Source organism: Pelobates fuscus, chromosome 4 (genome assembly GCF_036172605.1).
Source record: "Pelobates fuscus isolate aPelFus1 chromosome 4, aPelFus1.pri, whole genome shotgun sequence".
In the NCBI taxonomy this organism is placed as follows: Eukaryota; Metazoa; Chordata; class Amphibia; order Anura; family Pelobatidae; genus Pelobates; species Pelobates fuscus.
Window position 1 is genome coordinate 382,968,308 of NC_086320.1, and position 17,509 is coordinate 382,985,816.

At 45.9% G+C, this 17,509-nt stretch overlaps 1 protein-coding gene across 1 annotated transcript in view; it reads left to right on the forward strand.

The window, feature by feature from the left end:
• Nucleotides 1–1,081: 1,081 nt before the first annotated feature.
• Nucleotides 1,082–17,509, forward strand: part of LOC134609231 (uncharacterized) — a 42,607-nt gene continuing 26,179 nt past the window's right edge. The window contains exons 1-2 of the mRNA XM_063452845.1: nt 1,082–1,262; nt 11,963–17,059. Coding sequence (XP_063308915.1) covers nt 1,211–1,262; nt 11,963–17,059 — 5,149 coding nt within the window. The 5' untranslated portion in view covers nt 1,082–1,210. The remainder of the gene's footprint in view (nt 1,263–11,962; nt 17,060–17,509) is intronic.

Below are 17,509 nucleotides of genomic sequence, written 5' to 3' on the forward strand. Positions count from 1 at the left end.
GAATGAGATAGGGTTGGGGGGTGAGTGTGAGAATGAGGGAGGGCAACTGTGTAGCACACAGTGACTGCAGTGTACACACCCTGCCCTACTTCACTACATGGGGGGATGGAGAGATAGGAAGAAAAAGATAACAGGAGAGTGTGAGAAAGAGAGAGAGAGAGAGAGAGAGGGAGAGGGAGACAGAGAGAGGGATAGAGAAACAGAGATAGGGAAGGAGAGATAGATAGGGGAGGAAGGAGAGTGAGAGAGAGATAAGGAGAGAGAGAGGGAAGGAGAGAGAGGGAAGGAGAGAGAGGGAAGGAGAGAGAGAGTGAAGGAGAGAGAGAGAGAGTGGAGAGAGAGAGAGAGAAGGAGAGAGAGAGGGGGAAGTAGAGATAGAGAGAGGGAAGGAGAGAGAGGGAAGGAGAGAGAGAAGGAGAGAGAGAGAAGGAGAGAGAGAGGGAAGGAGAGAGAGAGAGGGAAGGAAGGAGAGAGAGAGAGGGAAGGAGAGAGAGAGAGGGGGAAGGAAAGAGAGAGGGAAGGAGAGAGAGAAGGAGAGAGAAAGAGAGAGAGAGGGGGGAAGGAGAGATAGAGGGGGGAAGGAGAGAGAGAAGGTGAGAGAGAGAAGCAGAGATAGAGAGGAGGAAGGAGAGATAGAGAGAGGGAAGGAAAGAGAGAGAGAGGAGAGAGAGAGAGAAGGAGAGAGAGAGGGAAGGAGAGAGAGGGAAGGGGAGATAGAGAGGAGGAAGGAGAGATAGAGAGAGGGAAGGAAAGAGAGAAGGAAAGAGAGAGAGAGGAGAGAGAGAAGGAGAGAGAGAGGGAAGGAGAGAGAGGGAAGGAGAGAAAGAGAGGGAAGGAGAGAGAGAGAGGGGGAAGGAAAGAGAGAGGGAGAGGAGGAAGGAGAGAGAGAGAGAGAGAGGGAGAAGGAGAGAGGGAGAGAGAGAGACTGGGAGAGAGAGAGAGAGAAGGAGAGAGAGAGAGAGAGAGAGAGAAGGAGGGAGAGAGAGAGAGAGAGCTCTGACATCATGCAATGACTGAGCATCCCTGGACCCTTGCTGCTGTCAGTGAAGCCGCACTAATCTCAGCTCTCAGTGCGCAGCCTCAGCCCCCCCCTCTCCTGGTACAGTGAGTCGCACAGAGCTCCCTCTCTGATACCAAGGAGGCCCATTGTGTCCCCATTGCCCACACAACCGGGATCCCAGGGAGCTGTCCGGGAGCTGGAGCTGGGACCATGCCGGTGGAGGGGGCCCCCCTGAGAGATGCCAGGGGCCAACATGAAGCAGGTGAGGGGATGGGGAGGGGATGGGGGGGCAGTGGGCATGGCCTGGGCACAGTGACAGGGGATCAGACCGGGATTAGCCTGGAGACTGGCCTGGATACAGGGGGACCTACCTGGCATGGGGCACCTACCTGGGGCTACCTACCTGGCATGGCCATTATACTAATACAGAGGCACCTACCTGGCATGGTCATTGTACTAATACAGGGGGACCTACCTGGCATGGTCATTGTACTAATACAGGGGGACCTACCTGGCATGGTCATTGTACTAATACAGGGGGACCTACCTGGCATGGTCATTGTACTAATACAGATGCACCTACCTGGCATGGTCATTATACTAATACAGTGGCACCTACCTGGCATGGTCATTGTACTAATACAGGGGGACCTACCTGGGGGGCATGGCCATTATACTGATACAGGGGGCACTTACCTGGGGAGCATGGTCCTGTCAGCAATGGGTGTTTATAGTTTATGTATAGCTGGTCCAGGCCCAGGGAGTGTGTTAGAATCACAACATACAGGGGCATTATACTGATACAGGGGCATCTACCTGGCATGGCCATTATACTGATACAAGGGGAACTTACCTGGCATGGTCATTATACAGATACAGGGGGAGCTACCTGGCATGGTCATTCATTGTACTAATACAGGGGGACCTACCTGGGGGGGCATTGCCATTATACTGATACAGGGGAACCTAACTGGCATGGCCTTTGTACTAATATAGGGGACCTACCTGGGGGGCATGGCCATTATACTGATAGAGGGGGACCTACCTGGCATGGACATTATACAGGGCCACCTACCTGGCATGGCCATTGTACTATACAGGGGGACCTACCTGGGGGGCATGGCCATTATACTGATACAGGGGGCACTTACCTGGGGAGCATGGTCCTGTCAGCAATGGGTGTTTATAGTTTATGTATAGCTGGTCCAGGCCCAGGGAGTGTGTTAGAATCACAACATACCCCAGGGTTCATGGTATTTACTCCTCTGGCCTGCACTCACAGTGTTTGGTGTAATGGGAGGGTATCTATTATAATTGGAGTGTCACTATTCAATGTGTGTGTGTACATGTTTACTTGACATGGCCACAAAATACCCCCCCCCCCCAAGGATGATATTATGGGATATTGTCTCACATGTGAGGTGTATCTAATCCCCCGGGGACGTTCACAGCTTCCTATAAGGCTCTGTGTAACATTGCTCCAGAATTTGGAATACCCCCCCCCCCCCATTCCATGAAAACAAAGATTGTGAAATGCGAATATTAAATAGGATCATACTGGGAGCATCCCTGGAGCCCAGTCTCCAATCCACCAGAAACCCCTCAGTTCATTTAGTTCATGAATTATGAATAATGACCTTACAGCCATTATTGGCAGGGAAGGGTTCATTATATATTTTATATCTGTTAAATGACTGGAATTGCCACAATACATGAGGAGTGGGTGATGTCACGTGGACTGGGCATTTACTGGCACTGTGCGCGTGGCTCTTACTATAGAAAATCTCCATAATGTAATGTACAGCCCACTATGTGACAGATTGGGAATCAATCCTTTTCTCTAAATTAACAGAAATTCTATAGAAATAGTAATACTATTGTGATCCATCTGGCAAGCAGAAAGCTATATCAGACTTTCAGTTTCATTGTCAGTGTATAAACAGAGTATCCATCAGTTTATGGCTATCTTTCAGTATTTCATTTTATCCATCAGTGTCTTTGTGTAACTGTCAATGTTTGCGTTCATGTCTCTGTCCGAGTGTATCTGTCAGTGTCTGTATTTACCTGTAAGTGTCTGTGTGTATATGTCTGTGTCTGTATTTACCTGTAAGTGTCTGTGTGTATATGTCTGTGCGTGTTTATGTTAGTGTCTGTGTGTATCTGTCTGTGTCTGTATGTATCTGTAAGTGTCTGTGTTAATATGTCTGTGCGTGTTTATGTTAGTGTCTTTGTGTATCTGTCTGTGTCTGTATGTATCTGTAAGTGTCTGTGTGTAACTGTTAGTATCTATCTGTATCTATCCGTGTCTGTGTGTATCTATTAGTATCTGTCAGTGTCTTTGTGTATCTGTCAGTGTCTGTGTTTATATGTCTGTGCGTGTTTATGTTAGTGTTTTTGTGTATCTGTCTGTGTCTGTATGTATCTGTAAGTGTCTGTGTGTAACTGTTAGTATCTATCTGTATCTATCCGTGTCTGTGTGTATCTATTAGTATCTGTCAGTGTCTTTGTGTATCTGTCAGTGTCTGTGTTTATATGTCTGTGCGTGTTTATGTTAGTGTTTTTGTGTATCTGTCTGTGTCTGTATGTATCTGTAAGTGTCTGTGTGTAACTGTTAGTATCTATCTGTATCTATCCGTGTCTGTGTGTATCTATTAGTATCTGTCAGTGTCTTTGTGTATCTGTCAGTGTCTGTGTTTATATGTCTGTGCGTGTTTATGTTAGTGTTTTTGTGTATCTGTCTGTGTCTGTATGTATCTGTAAGTGTCTGTGTGTAACTGTTAGTATCTATCTGTATCTATCCGTGTCTGTGTGTATCTATTAGTATCTGTGTGTATGTCAGTGTTTTTGTGTATCTGTCAGTGTCTGTGTGTATCTCTTAGTATCTTTCAGTGTCTATGTGTATCTATCAGTGCCTATTGCAAATGTCTATGTGTGTGTGTATCTGTAAGTGTCTGTATGTATATGTCTATGTGTATGTTTATCTGTCAGTGTCTGTGTGTATCTGTCTGTGATCGTGTGTATCTGTAAATGTCTGTGTGTATCTGCCAGTGTCTGTGTGTATCTGTCAGTGTCTGTGTGTGTATGTTTCTGTCTGTTTGTGTCTGTCACTGTTTGTGTGTATGTCTCTGTCTGTGTGCATCTGTCAGTGTCTGTGTGTGTATATGGCTCTGTCAGTGTGTATATGTCTATCTGTATCTGTTAATGTCTGTTGTGTATATGGATCTGTCTTTGTGTATATGTCTATCTGTATCTGGCAGTGTTTGTGTGTATATGGTAGTGTCTGTGTGTTTTATGTCTATCTGTATCTGTCTGTGTGTGTGTGTAAATTTCTCTGTCTGTATATGTCAGTGTTTGTATGTATCTGTCAGTGTCTGTGTGTATATGTTTATCTGTATCTGTCAGTGTTTGTGTCTGTCTGTCACTGTCTGTGTGTGTGTGTATGTCTCCGTCTGTTTGTATCTGTCAATGTTCGTGTGTATATGTCTCTCTGGATCCTGGAGATAAACACAAAATCAAGGTAGAATCCTAGTTTTCCAGTAAGTGTCCAAATAGACAATATCCCCCTCACCCGCTCTTCCCCAATTCTGACCTGGATTTATCTTGCACTCAATATTAATTCCTCTGGAAGTTTTAAATAAGTTCAAATAACAAAACAAGAAAGTAATGGTCTGCTGTGCGTTTTGTACAACAAAAAGACAACTAGCCCATCTCATCAACCTATTGTTTGTGAACCATTTTGTAATTGTTTCATTCATTGTTAATTTCCCTGTTTGATAATATTGCAAAGCGCTATGAAATAAGTTGGCAGTAATAATAATAATAATATCAATGCCTAATGAACCTATTAGTAAATAACATCAGTTCTGCTTCTTCATGTGTTTTAAGAGGGGAGACGTTGGTGTCTCTGTATTAGAAGGGGTAGGTTGGTGTCTCTGTATTAGGAGGGGTAGGTTGGTGTCTCTGTATTAGGAGAGGTAGGTTGGTGTCTCTGTATTAGGAGAGGGTAGATTTGTGTCTCTGTATTAGGAGGGGTAGGTTGGTGCCTCTGTATTAGGAGAGGCAGGTTGGTGTCTGTATTAGGAGAGGGTAGGTTTGTGTCTCTGTATTAGGAGGGGTAGGTTGGTGTCTCTGTATTAGGAGGGGTAAGTTGGTGTCTCTGTATTAGGAGGGGTAGGTTTGTGTCTCTGTATTAGGAGGGGTAGGTTTGTGTCTGTATTAGGAGGGGTAGGTTGGTGTCTCTGTATTAGGAGGGGTAGGTTGGTGTCTCTGTATTAGGAGGGGTAGGTTTGTGTCTCTGTATTAGGAGGGGTAGGTTGGTGTCTCTGTATTAGGAGGGGTAGGTTTGTGTCTCTGTATTAGGAGGGGTAGGTTGGTGTCTCTGTATTAGGAGAGGTAGGTTGGTGTCTCGGTATTAGGAGGGGTAAGTTGGTGTCTCTGTATTAGGAGGGGTAGGTTTGTGTCTCTGTATTAGGAGGGGTAGGTTTGTGTCTGTATTAGGAGGGGTAGGTTGGTGTCTCTGTATTAGGAGGGGTAGGTTGGTGTCTCTGTATTAGGAGAGGTAGGTTGGTGTCTGTATTAGGAGGGGTAGGTTGGTGTCTCTGTATTAGGAGGGGTAGGTTGGTGTCTCTGTATTAGGAGGGGTAAGTTGGTGTCTCTGTATTAGAAGGGTAGGTTTGTGTCTCTGTATTAGGAGGGGTAGGTTGGTGTCTTTGTATTATGAGGGGTAGGTTGTTGTCTGTATTAGGAGGGGTAGGTTTGTGTCTCTGTATTAGGAGGGGTAGGTTGGTGTCTGTATTAGGAGGAGTGGGTTGGTGTCTCTGTATTAGGAGCGGTAAGTTGGTGTCTCTGTATTAGGAGGGGTAGGTTGGTGTCTCTGTATTAGGAGGGGTAGGTTGGTGTCTGTATTAGGAGGGGTAGGTTTGTGTCTCTGTATTAGGAGGGGTAGGTTGGTGTCTCTGTATTAGGAGGGGTAAGTTGGTGTCTCTGTATTAGGAGGGGTAGGTTGGTGTCTCTGTATTAGGAGGGGTAAGTTGGTGTCTCTGTATTAGGAGGGGTAGGTTGGTGTCTGTATTAGGAGGGGTAGGTTGGTTTCTCTGTATTAGGAGGGGTAGGTTTGTGTCTCTGTATTAGGAGGGGTAGGTTGGTGCCTGTATTAGGAGGGGTAGGTTGGTGTCTCTGTATTAGGAGGGGTAGGTTGGTGTCTCTGTATTAGGAGGAGTAGGATTGTGTCTCTGTATTAGGAGGGGTAGGTTGGTGTCTCTGTATTAGGAGGGGTAGGTTTGTGTCTCTTTATTAGGAGGGGTAGGTTAGTGTCTCTGTATTAGGAGGGGTAGGTTGGTGTCTCTGTATTAGGAGGGGTAGGTTGGTGTCTCTGTATTAGGAGGGGTAGGTTGGTGTCTGTATTAGGAGGGGTAAGTTGGTGTCTGTATTAGGAGGGGTAGGTTGGTATCTGTATTAGGAGGGGTAGGTTGGTGTCTGTATTAGGAGGGGAAGGTTGGTGTCTCTGTATTAGGAGGGGTAGGTTTGTGTCTCTGTATTAGGAGGGGTAGGTTGGTGTCCCTGTATTAGGAGGGGTAGGTTGGTGTCTCTGTATTAGGAGGGGTAGGTTGGTGTCTGTATTAGGAGGGGTAGGTTGGTGTCTCTGTATTAGGAGGGGTAGGTTGGTGTCTGTATTAGGAGGGGTAGGTTGGTGTCTCTGTATTAGGAGGGGTAGGTTGGTGTCTGTATTAGGAGGGGTAGGTTGGTGCCTGTATTAGGAGGGGTAGGTTGGTGTCTGTATTAGGAGGCGTAGGTTGGTGTCTCTGTATTAGGAGGGGTAGGTTGGTGCCTGTATTAGGAGGGGTAGGTTGGTGCCTGTATTAGGAGGGGTAGGTTGGTGTCTGTATTAGGAGGGGTAGGTTGGTGTCTGTATTAGGAGGGTTAGGTTGGTGCCTGTATTAGGAGGGGTACGTTGGTGCCTGTATTAGGAGGGGTAGGTTGGTGTCTGTATTAGGAGGGGTAGGTTGGTGTCTGTATTAGGAGGGGTAGGTTGGTGTCTGTATTAGGAGGGGTAGGTTGGTGCCTGTATTAGGAGGGGTAGGTTGGTGTCTGTATTAGGAGGGGTAGGTTGGTGTCTGTATTAGGAGGGTTAGGTTGGTGCCTGTATTAGGAGGGGTACGTTGGTGCCTGTATTAGGAGGGGTAGGTTGGTGTCTGTATTAGGAGGGGTAGGTTGGTGTCTGTATTAGGAGGGGTAGGTTGGTGCCTGTATTAGGAGGGGTAGGTTGGTGTCTGTATTAGGAGGGTTAGGTTGGTGCCTGTATTTAGGAGGGGTAGGTTGGTGTCTGTATTAGGAGGGGTAGGTTGGTGTCTGTATTAGGAGGGGTAGGTTGGTGCCTGTATTAGGAGGGGTACGTTGGTGCCTGTATTAGGAGGGGTAGGTTGGTGTCTGTATTAGGAGGGTTAGGTTGGTGCCTGTATTTAGGAGGGGTAGGTTGGTGTCTGTATTAGGAGGGGTAGGTTGGTGTCTGTATTAGGAGGGGTAGGTTGGTGTCTGTATTAGGAGTGGTAGGTTGGTGCCTGTATTAGTAGGGGTAGGTTGGTGCCTGTATTTAGGAGGGGTAGGTTGGTGTCTGTATTAGGAGGGGTAGGTTGGTGTCTGTATTAGGAGGGGTAGGTTGGTGCCTGTATTAGGAGGTGTAGGTTGGTGTCTGTATTAGGAGGGGTAGGTTGGTGTCTGTATTAGGAGGGGTAGGTTGGTGTCTGTATTAGGAGGGGTAGGTTGGTGTCTGTATTAGGAGGGGTAGGTTGGTGCCTGTATTAGGAGGGGTAGGTTGGTGCCTGTATTAGGAGTGGTAGGTTGGTGTCTGTATTAGGAGGGTTAGGTTGGTGCCTGTATTAGGAGGGGTAGGTTGGTGTCTGTATTAGGAGGGGTAAGTTGGTGTCTGTATTAGGAGGGGTAGGTTGGTGCCTGTATTAGGAGTGGTAGGTTGGTGTCTGTATTAGGAGGGTTAGGTTGGTGTCTGTATTAGGAGTGGTAGGTTGGTGTCTGTATTAGGAGGGTTAGGTTGGTGTCTGTATTAGGAGGGGTAAGTTGGTGTCTGTATTAGGAGGGGTAGGTTGGTGCCTGTATTAGGAGGGGTAGGTTGGTGCCTGTATTAGGAGGGGTAGGTTGGTGCCTGTATTAGGAGGTGTAGGTTGGTGTCTGTATTAGGAGTGGTAGGTTGGTGTCTGTATTAGGAGGGTTAGGTTGGTGCCTGTATTAGGAGGTGTAGGTTGGTGCCTGTATTAGGAGGGGTAGGTTGGTGTCTGTATTAGGAGGGGTAGGTTGGTGTCCCTGTATTAGGAGGGGTAAGTTGGTGTCTGTATTAGGAGGGGTAGGTTGGTGCCTGTATTAGGAGGGGTAGGTTGGTGTCTGTATTAGGAGGGGTAGGTTGGTGTCTGTATTAGGAGGGGTAGGTTGGTGTCTGTATTAGGAGGGGTAGGTTGGTGTCTGTATTAAGAGGGGTAGGTTGGTGTCTGTATTAGGAGGGGTAGGTTGGTGTCTGTATTAGGAGGGGTAGGTTGGTGTCTGTATTAGGAGGGGTAGGTTGGTGTCTGTATTAGGAGGGGTAGGTTGGTGTCTGTATTAGGAGGGGTAGGTTGGTGTCTGTATTAGGAGGGGTAGGTTGGTGTCTGTATTAGGAGGGGTAGGTTGGTGTCTGTATTAGGAGGGGTAGGTTGGTGTCTGTATTAGGAGGGGTAGGTTGGTGTCTGTATTAGGAGGGGTAGGTTGGTGTCTGTATTAGGAGGGGTAGGTTGGTGTCTGTATTAGGAGGGGTAGGTTGGTGCCTGGATTAGGGGGTGTAGGTTGGTGTCTGTATTAGGAGTGGTAGGTTGGTGTCTGTATTAGGAGGGGTAGGTTGGTGTCTGTATTAGGAGGGGTAAGTTGAGTGCTGAGTATATTGCTAGCAGGCAGTAGATGATGGATTCAGTGGATTTGCAATAAGAAGCCCGGATTCTAATTTCTGACGGGATACAGAGATATATTAAATATTAAAATGTTGCTGTGAGATTGTCCGGATACTCTATTCTGCATCGGCAATTTCCCAGATGCGTTTAGACGTGTATTTAACCCTTCGCAGTGTTTTATTGTCTCGTTATAGGAAGGGAATGTGTAAATATGGTGGAAATGTTTGCTCTACAAATATCTAAATACAACAATAGAGATTTCAAACTTCCATCTACAGAAAAATATTTTCACTAAACCGGGAATTTCAAATAGAACTGACTAGAGAATATTAATCTACAATAACCGAATTCTCCACTATCACCATTTTATGAATAAATCCACAGCTCTGCCAGTTACCACTAATGTTATGCCAACCTATGTTCTATGTTCTGGGTAGTTGCTGGGCTGGGTTCTGGGAAGTTGCTGAGTTCTAGTTCTGGGTAGTTGCTGGGCTGGGGTTTGTGCTCTCGGAAGTTGCTGATTTCTGGGTAGTTGCTGGGCTGGGTTTTGGGCTCTTGGAAGTTGCTGAGTTCTAGTTCTGTGTAGTTGCTGGGCTGGGTTTTGTGCTCTCGGAAGTTGCTGAGTTCTGGGTAGTTGCTGGGCTGGGTTCTTGGAAGTTGCTGAGTTCTAGTTCTGTGTAGTTGCTGGGCTGGGTTCTGGGAAGTTGCTGAGTTCTAGTTCTGGGTAGTTGCTGGGCTGGGTTTTGTGCTCTTGGAAGTTGCTGAGTTCTAGTTCTGTGTAGTTGCTGGGCTGGGTTTTGTGCTCTCGGAAGTTGCTGAGTTGTAGTTCTGTGTAGTTGCTGGGCTCGGTTTTGTGCTCTCGGAAGTTGCTGAGTTCTAGTTCTGTGTAGTTGCTGGACTGGGCACTGTGAATTTAGAGAATTCTAGTTCTGTGTAGTTGCTGGGCTGGGTTTTGTGCTCTCGGAAGTTGCTGAGTTCTGGGTAGTTGCTGGGCTGGGTTCTGGGAAGTTGCTGAGTTCTAGTTCTGGGTAGTTGCTGGGCTGGGTTCTGGGAAGTTGCTGAGTTCTAGTTCTGTGTAGTTGCTGGGCTGGGTTTTGTGCTCTCGGAAGTTGCTGAGTTCTAGTTCTGTGTAGTTGCTGGGCTGGGTTTTGTGCTCTCGGAAGTTGCTGAGTTCTAGTTCTGTGTAGTTGCTGGGCTCGGTTTTGTGCTCTCGGAAGTTGCTGAGTTCTAGTTCTGTGTAGTTGCTGGACTGGGCACTGTGAATTTAGAGAATTCTAGTTCTGTGTAGTTGCTGGGCTGGGTTTTGTGCTCTCGGAAGTTGCTGAGTTCTAGTTCTGTGTAGTTGCTGGGCTGGGTTTTGTGCTCTCGGAAGTTGCTGAGTTCTAGTTCTGTGTAGTTGCTGGGCTGGGCACTGTGAATTTAGAGAATTCTAGTTCTGTGTAGTTGCTGGGCTGGGTTTTGTGCTCTCGGAAGTTGCTGAGTTCTAGTTCTGTGTAGTTGCTGGGCTGGGTTCTGGGAAGTTGCTGAGTTCTAGTTCTGTGTAGTTGCTGGGCTGAGTTCTGGGAAGTTGCTGAGTTCTAGTTCTGTGTAGTTGCTGGGCTGGGTTCTGGGAAGTTGCTGAGTTCTAGTTCTGGGTAGCTGCTGGGCTGGGTTCTGGGAAGTTGCTGAGTTCTAGTTCTGGGTAGTTGCTGGGCTGGGTTCTGGTAAGTTGCTGAGTTCTAGTTCTGGGTAGTTGCTGGGCTGGGTTCTGGTAAGTTGCTGAGTTCTAGTTCTGTGTAGTTGCTGGGCTGGGTTTTGTGCTCTCGGAAGTTGCTGAGTTCTAGTTCTGTGTAGTTGCTGGGCTGGGTTCTGGGAAGTTGCTGAGTTCTAGTTCTGTGTAGTTGCTGGGCTGGGTTCTGGTAAGTTGCTGAGTTCTAGTTCTGTGTAGTTGCTGGGCTGGGTTCTGGGAAGTTGCTGAGTTCTAGTTCTGTGTAGTTGCTGGGCTGGGTTCTGGGAAGTTGCTGAGTTCTAGTTCTGGGTAGTTGCTGGGCTGGGTTTTGTGCTCTCGGAAGTTGCAGAGTTCTAGTTCTGTGTAGTTGCTGGGCTGGGTTCTGGGAAGTTGCTGAGTTCTAGTCTAGTTCTGGGGGGCTGGAAGATGCTGAGTTCTGTATTACCGTAGTTACAGAATATAATAGATTGTAATGGGGGCTGACATGCCTGATTACCCTTTTTTATTTGAAACATTAGGTGCAAGAATGGCAGAACACAATGTAACAGACTGAATTTTAGCAAGCGACGCTGTGGGTGCTCCCCGTTCCCTCCCCATGCTTTTTATGTTATGTAGAAATCTGCAAGGCTCCGTCCCTAGCAGCCAGTTATAAACACAGGCTTCTCCTTGGCAGCATTGAAAGTCATTTCACATCCTGCATGCAGGCACAAGGCGTCAGTGCATCCTGGAGCAGAGCATGCTGGGAAACTCCTCTTCCTAGATGAGAGGGAGGGAGGCAGGGAGACAGCATGTACCAGCACTGTGATACATTATAACCCAGAATAATCAAATCATTTACATAATATCTATAGCAGAGGTCCTCCAGCCATCCCAGCAGGATGTCAGCGTATATCAGTCTCTTGCTCTGTGGATACTGAGCTGAGTTTTGGGGTGACTTGGGGGCCGGATGTTGGGGTAATTTAAGGACAGAGTTGGGTCACGGTGGTGACATACTCAGCTTATACAATGATCTTTTATCTTTACTTGGTAACATGTATTAAGTATAGATCTGTTTGTTCAGTTGTTTTTTTTTTAATCTGTTACTACATTTTATTCTATGTTTTATTGCACCGTTTTGCTTTTATTTATTTATGAAACATGGAAGTATTGTGGGTTATAACTGCATGCCCAGTTTCTCTGAAAATAAAATTATGCTGATGGGTTTTCGCTGCCTTGCATATAATCCAAGCCCTGATGAATGAATCTCCCTTCTAAATCACATTATCTGCCCCTTGTAAACAAATTCTTTCTCTGTGTGTTTTAAAATCTAGCAATTTATCTTCACAGGTCCATCTCCAGTTGCTTCAACAGCATCAACTCCCAGCGGTGATTCGGGGACACCCAAAGCATTAAGTCCACTGAAGGAATCTCCCCTAACGAGTCCAGAGTGTGAAGTGGATGTAGCACTTGTGTCAAGATTCCTGCAAACCAAGGAAAGTGACCGTCCTCAGCCAGAAGGAGCAAGTAGCGAAGCTGGGGCCACCACTGCTAGTCTCCCTCTGGATTCTAAAGCTTCCAGTGATTCTGGAATTGGGGAGCAAGTGTCTAGTGAAACCCAGAAAATAAGAGAAAGAGCTGAAACGCTGAGTCCTGATGCACTTGACACTAGAATTGTTATGGGAGAAGAAACATCCTGTAGCAACAATGAAACAGGCAGTGTAGATAGCCTAATTTCCAAGAGTGAGCCTCCCGCTGTGGATGCATTTGGGGGAACATCAGTGCCCATATCCGATCCCAAAGCTGAGACATCAGAGGGGAATTTTGAGCAGGAGAGTAACAGAGATGTCACTACTTCTGAGTCTTCTGCCGATTTGCACTTGGAATATAAAAAGTCTAATAAAGAGCCTACTCTGAAAGAAAGCGTTTTTTCTCAGGGTGAAGCAGTTGATGATGTGCCTTCATTACTTCCCAAACCCACCAAAGAGTCACCCTGGAATTACACAGAGAGCGAGGCCGAAACATTTCAGAACAAGCATGCATTTAATATGGACTCAGATCTATATACAACCGCCCCTTCGACTCCAGTAAAAACCATCTACAGACATCTAAAGTATCGTGGCATTAGTGATGACCAGAATGACATGGACAATGACAACTTGTCTTCACCTCCCACATCCCCATCTGGCTCCTATATGACAGCAGAAGGAGGCAGCTGGGCTTCCTCTGCCACTTCTAGTGGATCTCCATCCTGTTCCCCAAATTTGATGGCTGAGGCAGACACAATAGAAACTCCCAGTTTGTATGTAGATCCTCTGAATGATGATGAAGAAGGTATTTGCATAGATCCATGTTGCATGTCCCCTGACATGTTAGTGGATGAAGAAATATCAGATCTCTACAATAGAGATATTCATCCAGAAGACTTCTCTGCAGTCAACGAGGAGGCCGTGGATGAGGATCAAAGCAATGATGAGTTGAGTGATGAAGAGGAATATGAAGATGAAGATGAATGGGAAACTGACTTTGCACCATCTTTCACTAGTATGCCTCTTTGTCCTGGATATGTTAATACCACAGCTTCATTGGCCTTTTCCCCTGAAGATTTTGAATCTGAACCCCAACAAGCATCCAGTGCAAGCTGCTCTTCAGAAATGGATGGGACCCTTCAGCCAACAAGCTCTGATGGACTACATCCTGAGTTACCTCTTGCCAGCCTTCAAAGTGCCGCAAATGATCCTATGATTCCTGCTTTCATGTTGCCATTCCAGGGAAGTTTGATATTTGAAGCTGAATCAATGGAAATCACTTTGTTCCCTCAAGGAGAATCAATAGAGACTGAGGTGATCGATGGAGAGGAAGATGATGACAGCACCTCTGCCTCCCTCTTACATTCTCTGTCTGAGAATTCCATCAATGAAGGAGTCGATGAGTCCTTTGCTTACCAAGACGACACATCTGAATCATCAGATTCTGCATCATATGATGGAGAAGAAGATGAGAAACGGTATAGCACAGAACAATATGCTGTGACAACGGATTCTCCTCCTCATGTCGCCGAGGCTCCCACAGTGATCCAGCATCAATCATCCAATTCCGGGTGTGAGAGTGAGATGGAGACATCTTCAGAACTATCTGATGCTGAAAATGAAGGTGCCGTGAACATAAATGGCCCAGAACTGGCAGCGAGAGGGGAAAGCGCTTCATGTCAAGCGAATCCCATCTTCAAAAATCTAGATAAAACTGTTAATAACCATGAAAACCAAGGAACAAATCTTGATGAAGAATGTCAAGACGATGATGGATTACCAATTTTAGCTCAAGACTTTCTATTAGCAAGTAGTAACATGCCAGGTACCAACCAAGACAGCTCAGGTGAACTAGAGTATTCCATCACCAGCAATAACCCTGATGAAGAAACAAACACAAAACATATAAGAAGTACCCTGGTTCTGACATCCGAAGGACAGGGTGAATCACTGTTTGTAAGTCCCTCTGGTTCAGATAGATTAGAAGATGGGGCAATTGGCTCATGGTCTGATAGCCCAGTAGAAGAACAATCTTCATCCTCAGAACTAGATGTAGTCCTTCAGGGTGGGATAGATAATGTTGGTGAATGTTTAATTGCTTGTTTTGACACAGATGAAGAACTTGACACTTTGCCACCACTCAACACCACAGCAGAAAGCTTAATAGAACACAGTAAAGATCACAAACAAAGTGGAAGACAGACATCCATGGCCATCGAGATGACTGATGATGTGTATGACTTCCCAGCTCAGGCTGAAGATTTAGGACAATCCGAGAAGTCTGATTCAAGCAGCAGGAACGATGTGTCAGAATCCCTCAAGGACGATAAGATAAATGCACCTTATATTCTGGAGGCGGGTAACTTTGGAAGCTATCGTACAGATTTGCTAATGACTGACAAAGAAACAAAAGAACCAGAATCAGAATCCAGTTTAAAAGAAGACATCAAGGAGGATGTGGCTGAGGGGGAGTGCTTGTTTGCTTGCTATGAGTCTGAAGATGATCTTGATGATGGAATTGATCGACAGTCAGTCCTTGCTCAGTTCTACAAACAGCAGGAGGAAGCAGCTTCCAGTTTCGTTATAAATGAATTGACATGTGGAACTGAATCAAGCCTCTCTGCAGGAATTCTGGAAAATACTGAGTTACTGAAAATGGATACATGTCTTGAAGACAGTGATGCAGAGGCAAATAACATAGCCGATCGCAATCAGAATGCTGGTTCACCAAGTATACATGAGAACGAGGAGGAACATGAAGCTTCATCAATGACTTCAGCTTTTATTAAGAGCAATCTGACCAACACTATCATTATTAGTCATAAGGTGGAAGATACTTCAAAAGACGACATACACAACACAGAAAACAAAACACTAGAAACAGATGCTTCTAAAATACTGGATTCAGACGGTGACACTAATTTACAGGTGGAATCACAAGAAACTGAATCAGCCACTCGACCTACTTATGGTCATAAATCGTTCAGTGTACTTCCAACAAATATAGACACATGCCAAGAAAAAGCAAAGTACAAAGACTTTTGCAAAGATGATTTGTTGAATAAAAAAAAAGAAATCACAAGTGCAGATCATATGCCAGACCACACGCAAGACACAAATTGTGCAAATAATGAATTAACTGCCAGTAAGAATGAGCCTCAAGAGATGATGAAAATGGAAGATTGTAACCAGCATGTTTTTAAAGAGCCACCAGATCGAGAGCAAGGAAACAGCCTGGACCCTCTTTCAGGGAAAAAATCAATTCATAAACTGGATGTTGGACCTGTTTTACAGCCGTGCAATACCGCCTTCATTGCAGCAGAAGCAGGTCCTCTAGATGAATGTGTTCTAGAGCTAGAAGAGCATGGCAATGATGAAGCACTTGAGATATCACCTGTGAAAAATCAAAAAGAAGCTGAAGATCCAAACATTTGTGACCAAACAAGAATTGGAATTGACATATCGTCACATGAAAGTGGAGACCCCAGTGTACCTGTAATTCCTAATGCTCACCAGGCAGATGAGACGGATTCAAACACCACCAAGGAATCTGTAAGTAAGGAGGTTCTTTCCAATTCTTCAACTGCTATAGTATCTTCTTTGATTGGAACTACGGAGGAGAGAAACGTTTCAGTGCAGGATGAGTGCACAGAAAAGATTTCACTGCCCCCTGTTAGTACCCCTAGCAAAGACTGTATAGATGAAAGTGGAATTATTCTTACAAATAATGCAGACAATGATTTTAACCGTCAGACATGCGGGATCCATGAAGTGGCAGAAGATCAGGACTTAGTGACATTGCTATCAGGTAACATTGGGAATTTGGGAGATACTAATAAACAAGTAGAGGAGGCATTATGTTCAACTCCAAAAGCAGTTGAGGAGCAGATATCCAGTTTAGAAGCTGTTCCAATGACTTTATGCACAGGCCCACCTTCTTGTATAAATAGTCTAAGAAGGGAAGAGTCCACTCCTCATGATAACTTGATTCAAGATGTCAGGCAAGATCTTTCCAGTGCCTTTTTAGAAACAAATTTAAGAATGACAAGCCAGCCTGATATATCCAGTGATGCCCAAGAAATGTGTAGGCTACTGCAAGGTTCCTTTGGTAAATTGGAGGCCTTGGACCTTAGTATGCGCTCTTGCTCTTCAGAAGCCAGCCTGTCCAAATCCATCTGTAACACCACCAAGGTCAAAGGTGAAGGGAGGCAAGTTTCTGATTTAGCTGGTGATGTTAAGGAAAAGCCAAATGGGGAAGAAGATCCTAACTGTGAAATGTTCGGCCAGGCTTTTGCACTGGAGACGTGTTGTGAAGCAACCGTAGTGGATACTGGCCCAAAAAATAAGTTATGTGAGAAAACACACTGTGAGATTGCCACCACAGCAGCAACCAATTTAGAGAAGAAAGACGTAATTCCCTCTAATGAATTTCTTGCACACAAGAACAAAGTGGACGGCAAGAGTGAGATGGGAAAAAGTTTTAATCTGGAGTTAGAGGACGTGTGTGATCAGTCACCACAGTGGCAACGAGAAATACAAATTGAAGTGTCTAGTATTGCAGAAGATATCAAACCTAACAAAGATTCAAGCATTGAGTCGTCTAAAGAGATGCAATCACCTCATTTTCTGACTGAGACCCAAGAGGAGACTGTACGATCTCCAACACAGCACCCTAATACGATGGTGGACTCTGAAAGAGGGATTCCCCCACAGGGCCCATTGCAGAATGGAGCTGCATTATCCCCGACCCTCTGTGCTCCAGATAATGGGAATGTTGATGGCTATCCCTGCTCCGGGCTCAGTAAAGTGCCTCCATCATATCTTTGCCCAATGCAGGATGTCGGCTCCAAGGATGAAAGGGAAATCAAAATGGCTGTTTCAGAGGATATTTCTAGAAATTCCAAGAGCCCTCCGACAGGTAAAATAATACAGCATGCTACTTACCGTCACATTCTCATTGCCAGTCTAGATTAACCCCTTCCTTACCAGCAGTGTTTTCTCAGGTTAACGTTGAAAAACTTTATTTAATTTTCTGTGCTGATTCCTACTTCCCAACATTTCACATGGACAAAGAGGGACACTTTAATTACAGGTGTGTGAGTGGGCATGTGGCCAGGGGTGGGGCTGTTCTGAGTGTGGGTTGGGGGGGGGGCGAGGGCTGTTCTGAGTGTGAGTGGGGGTGTGGCCAAAAGTGGGGCTGTTCTGAGTGTGAGTGGGGGTGTGGCCAAGAGTGGGGCTGTTCTGTGTGAGTGGGCATGTGGCCAGGGGTGGGGCTGTTCTGAGTGTGGGGAGGGGGGGGGGGCGAGGGCTGTTCTGAGTGTGAGTGGGGGTGTGGCCAAGAGTGGGGCTGTTCTGTGTGAGTGGGCAT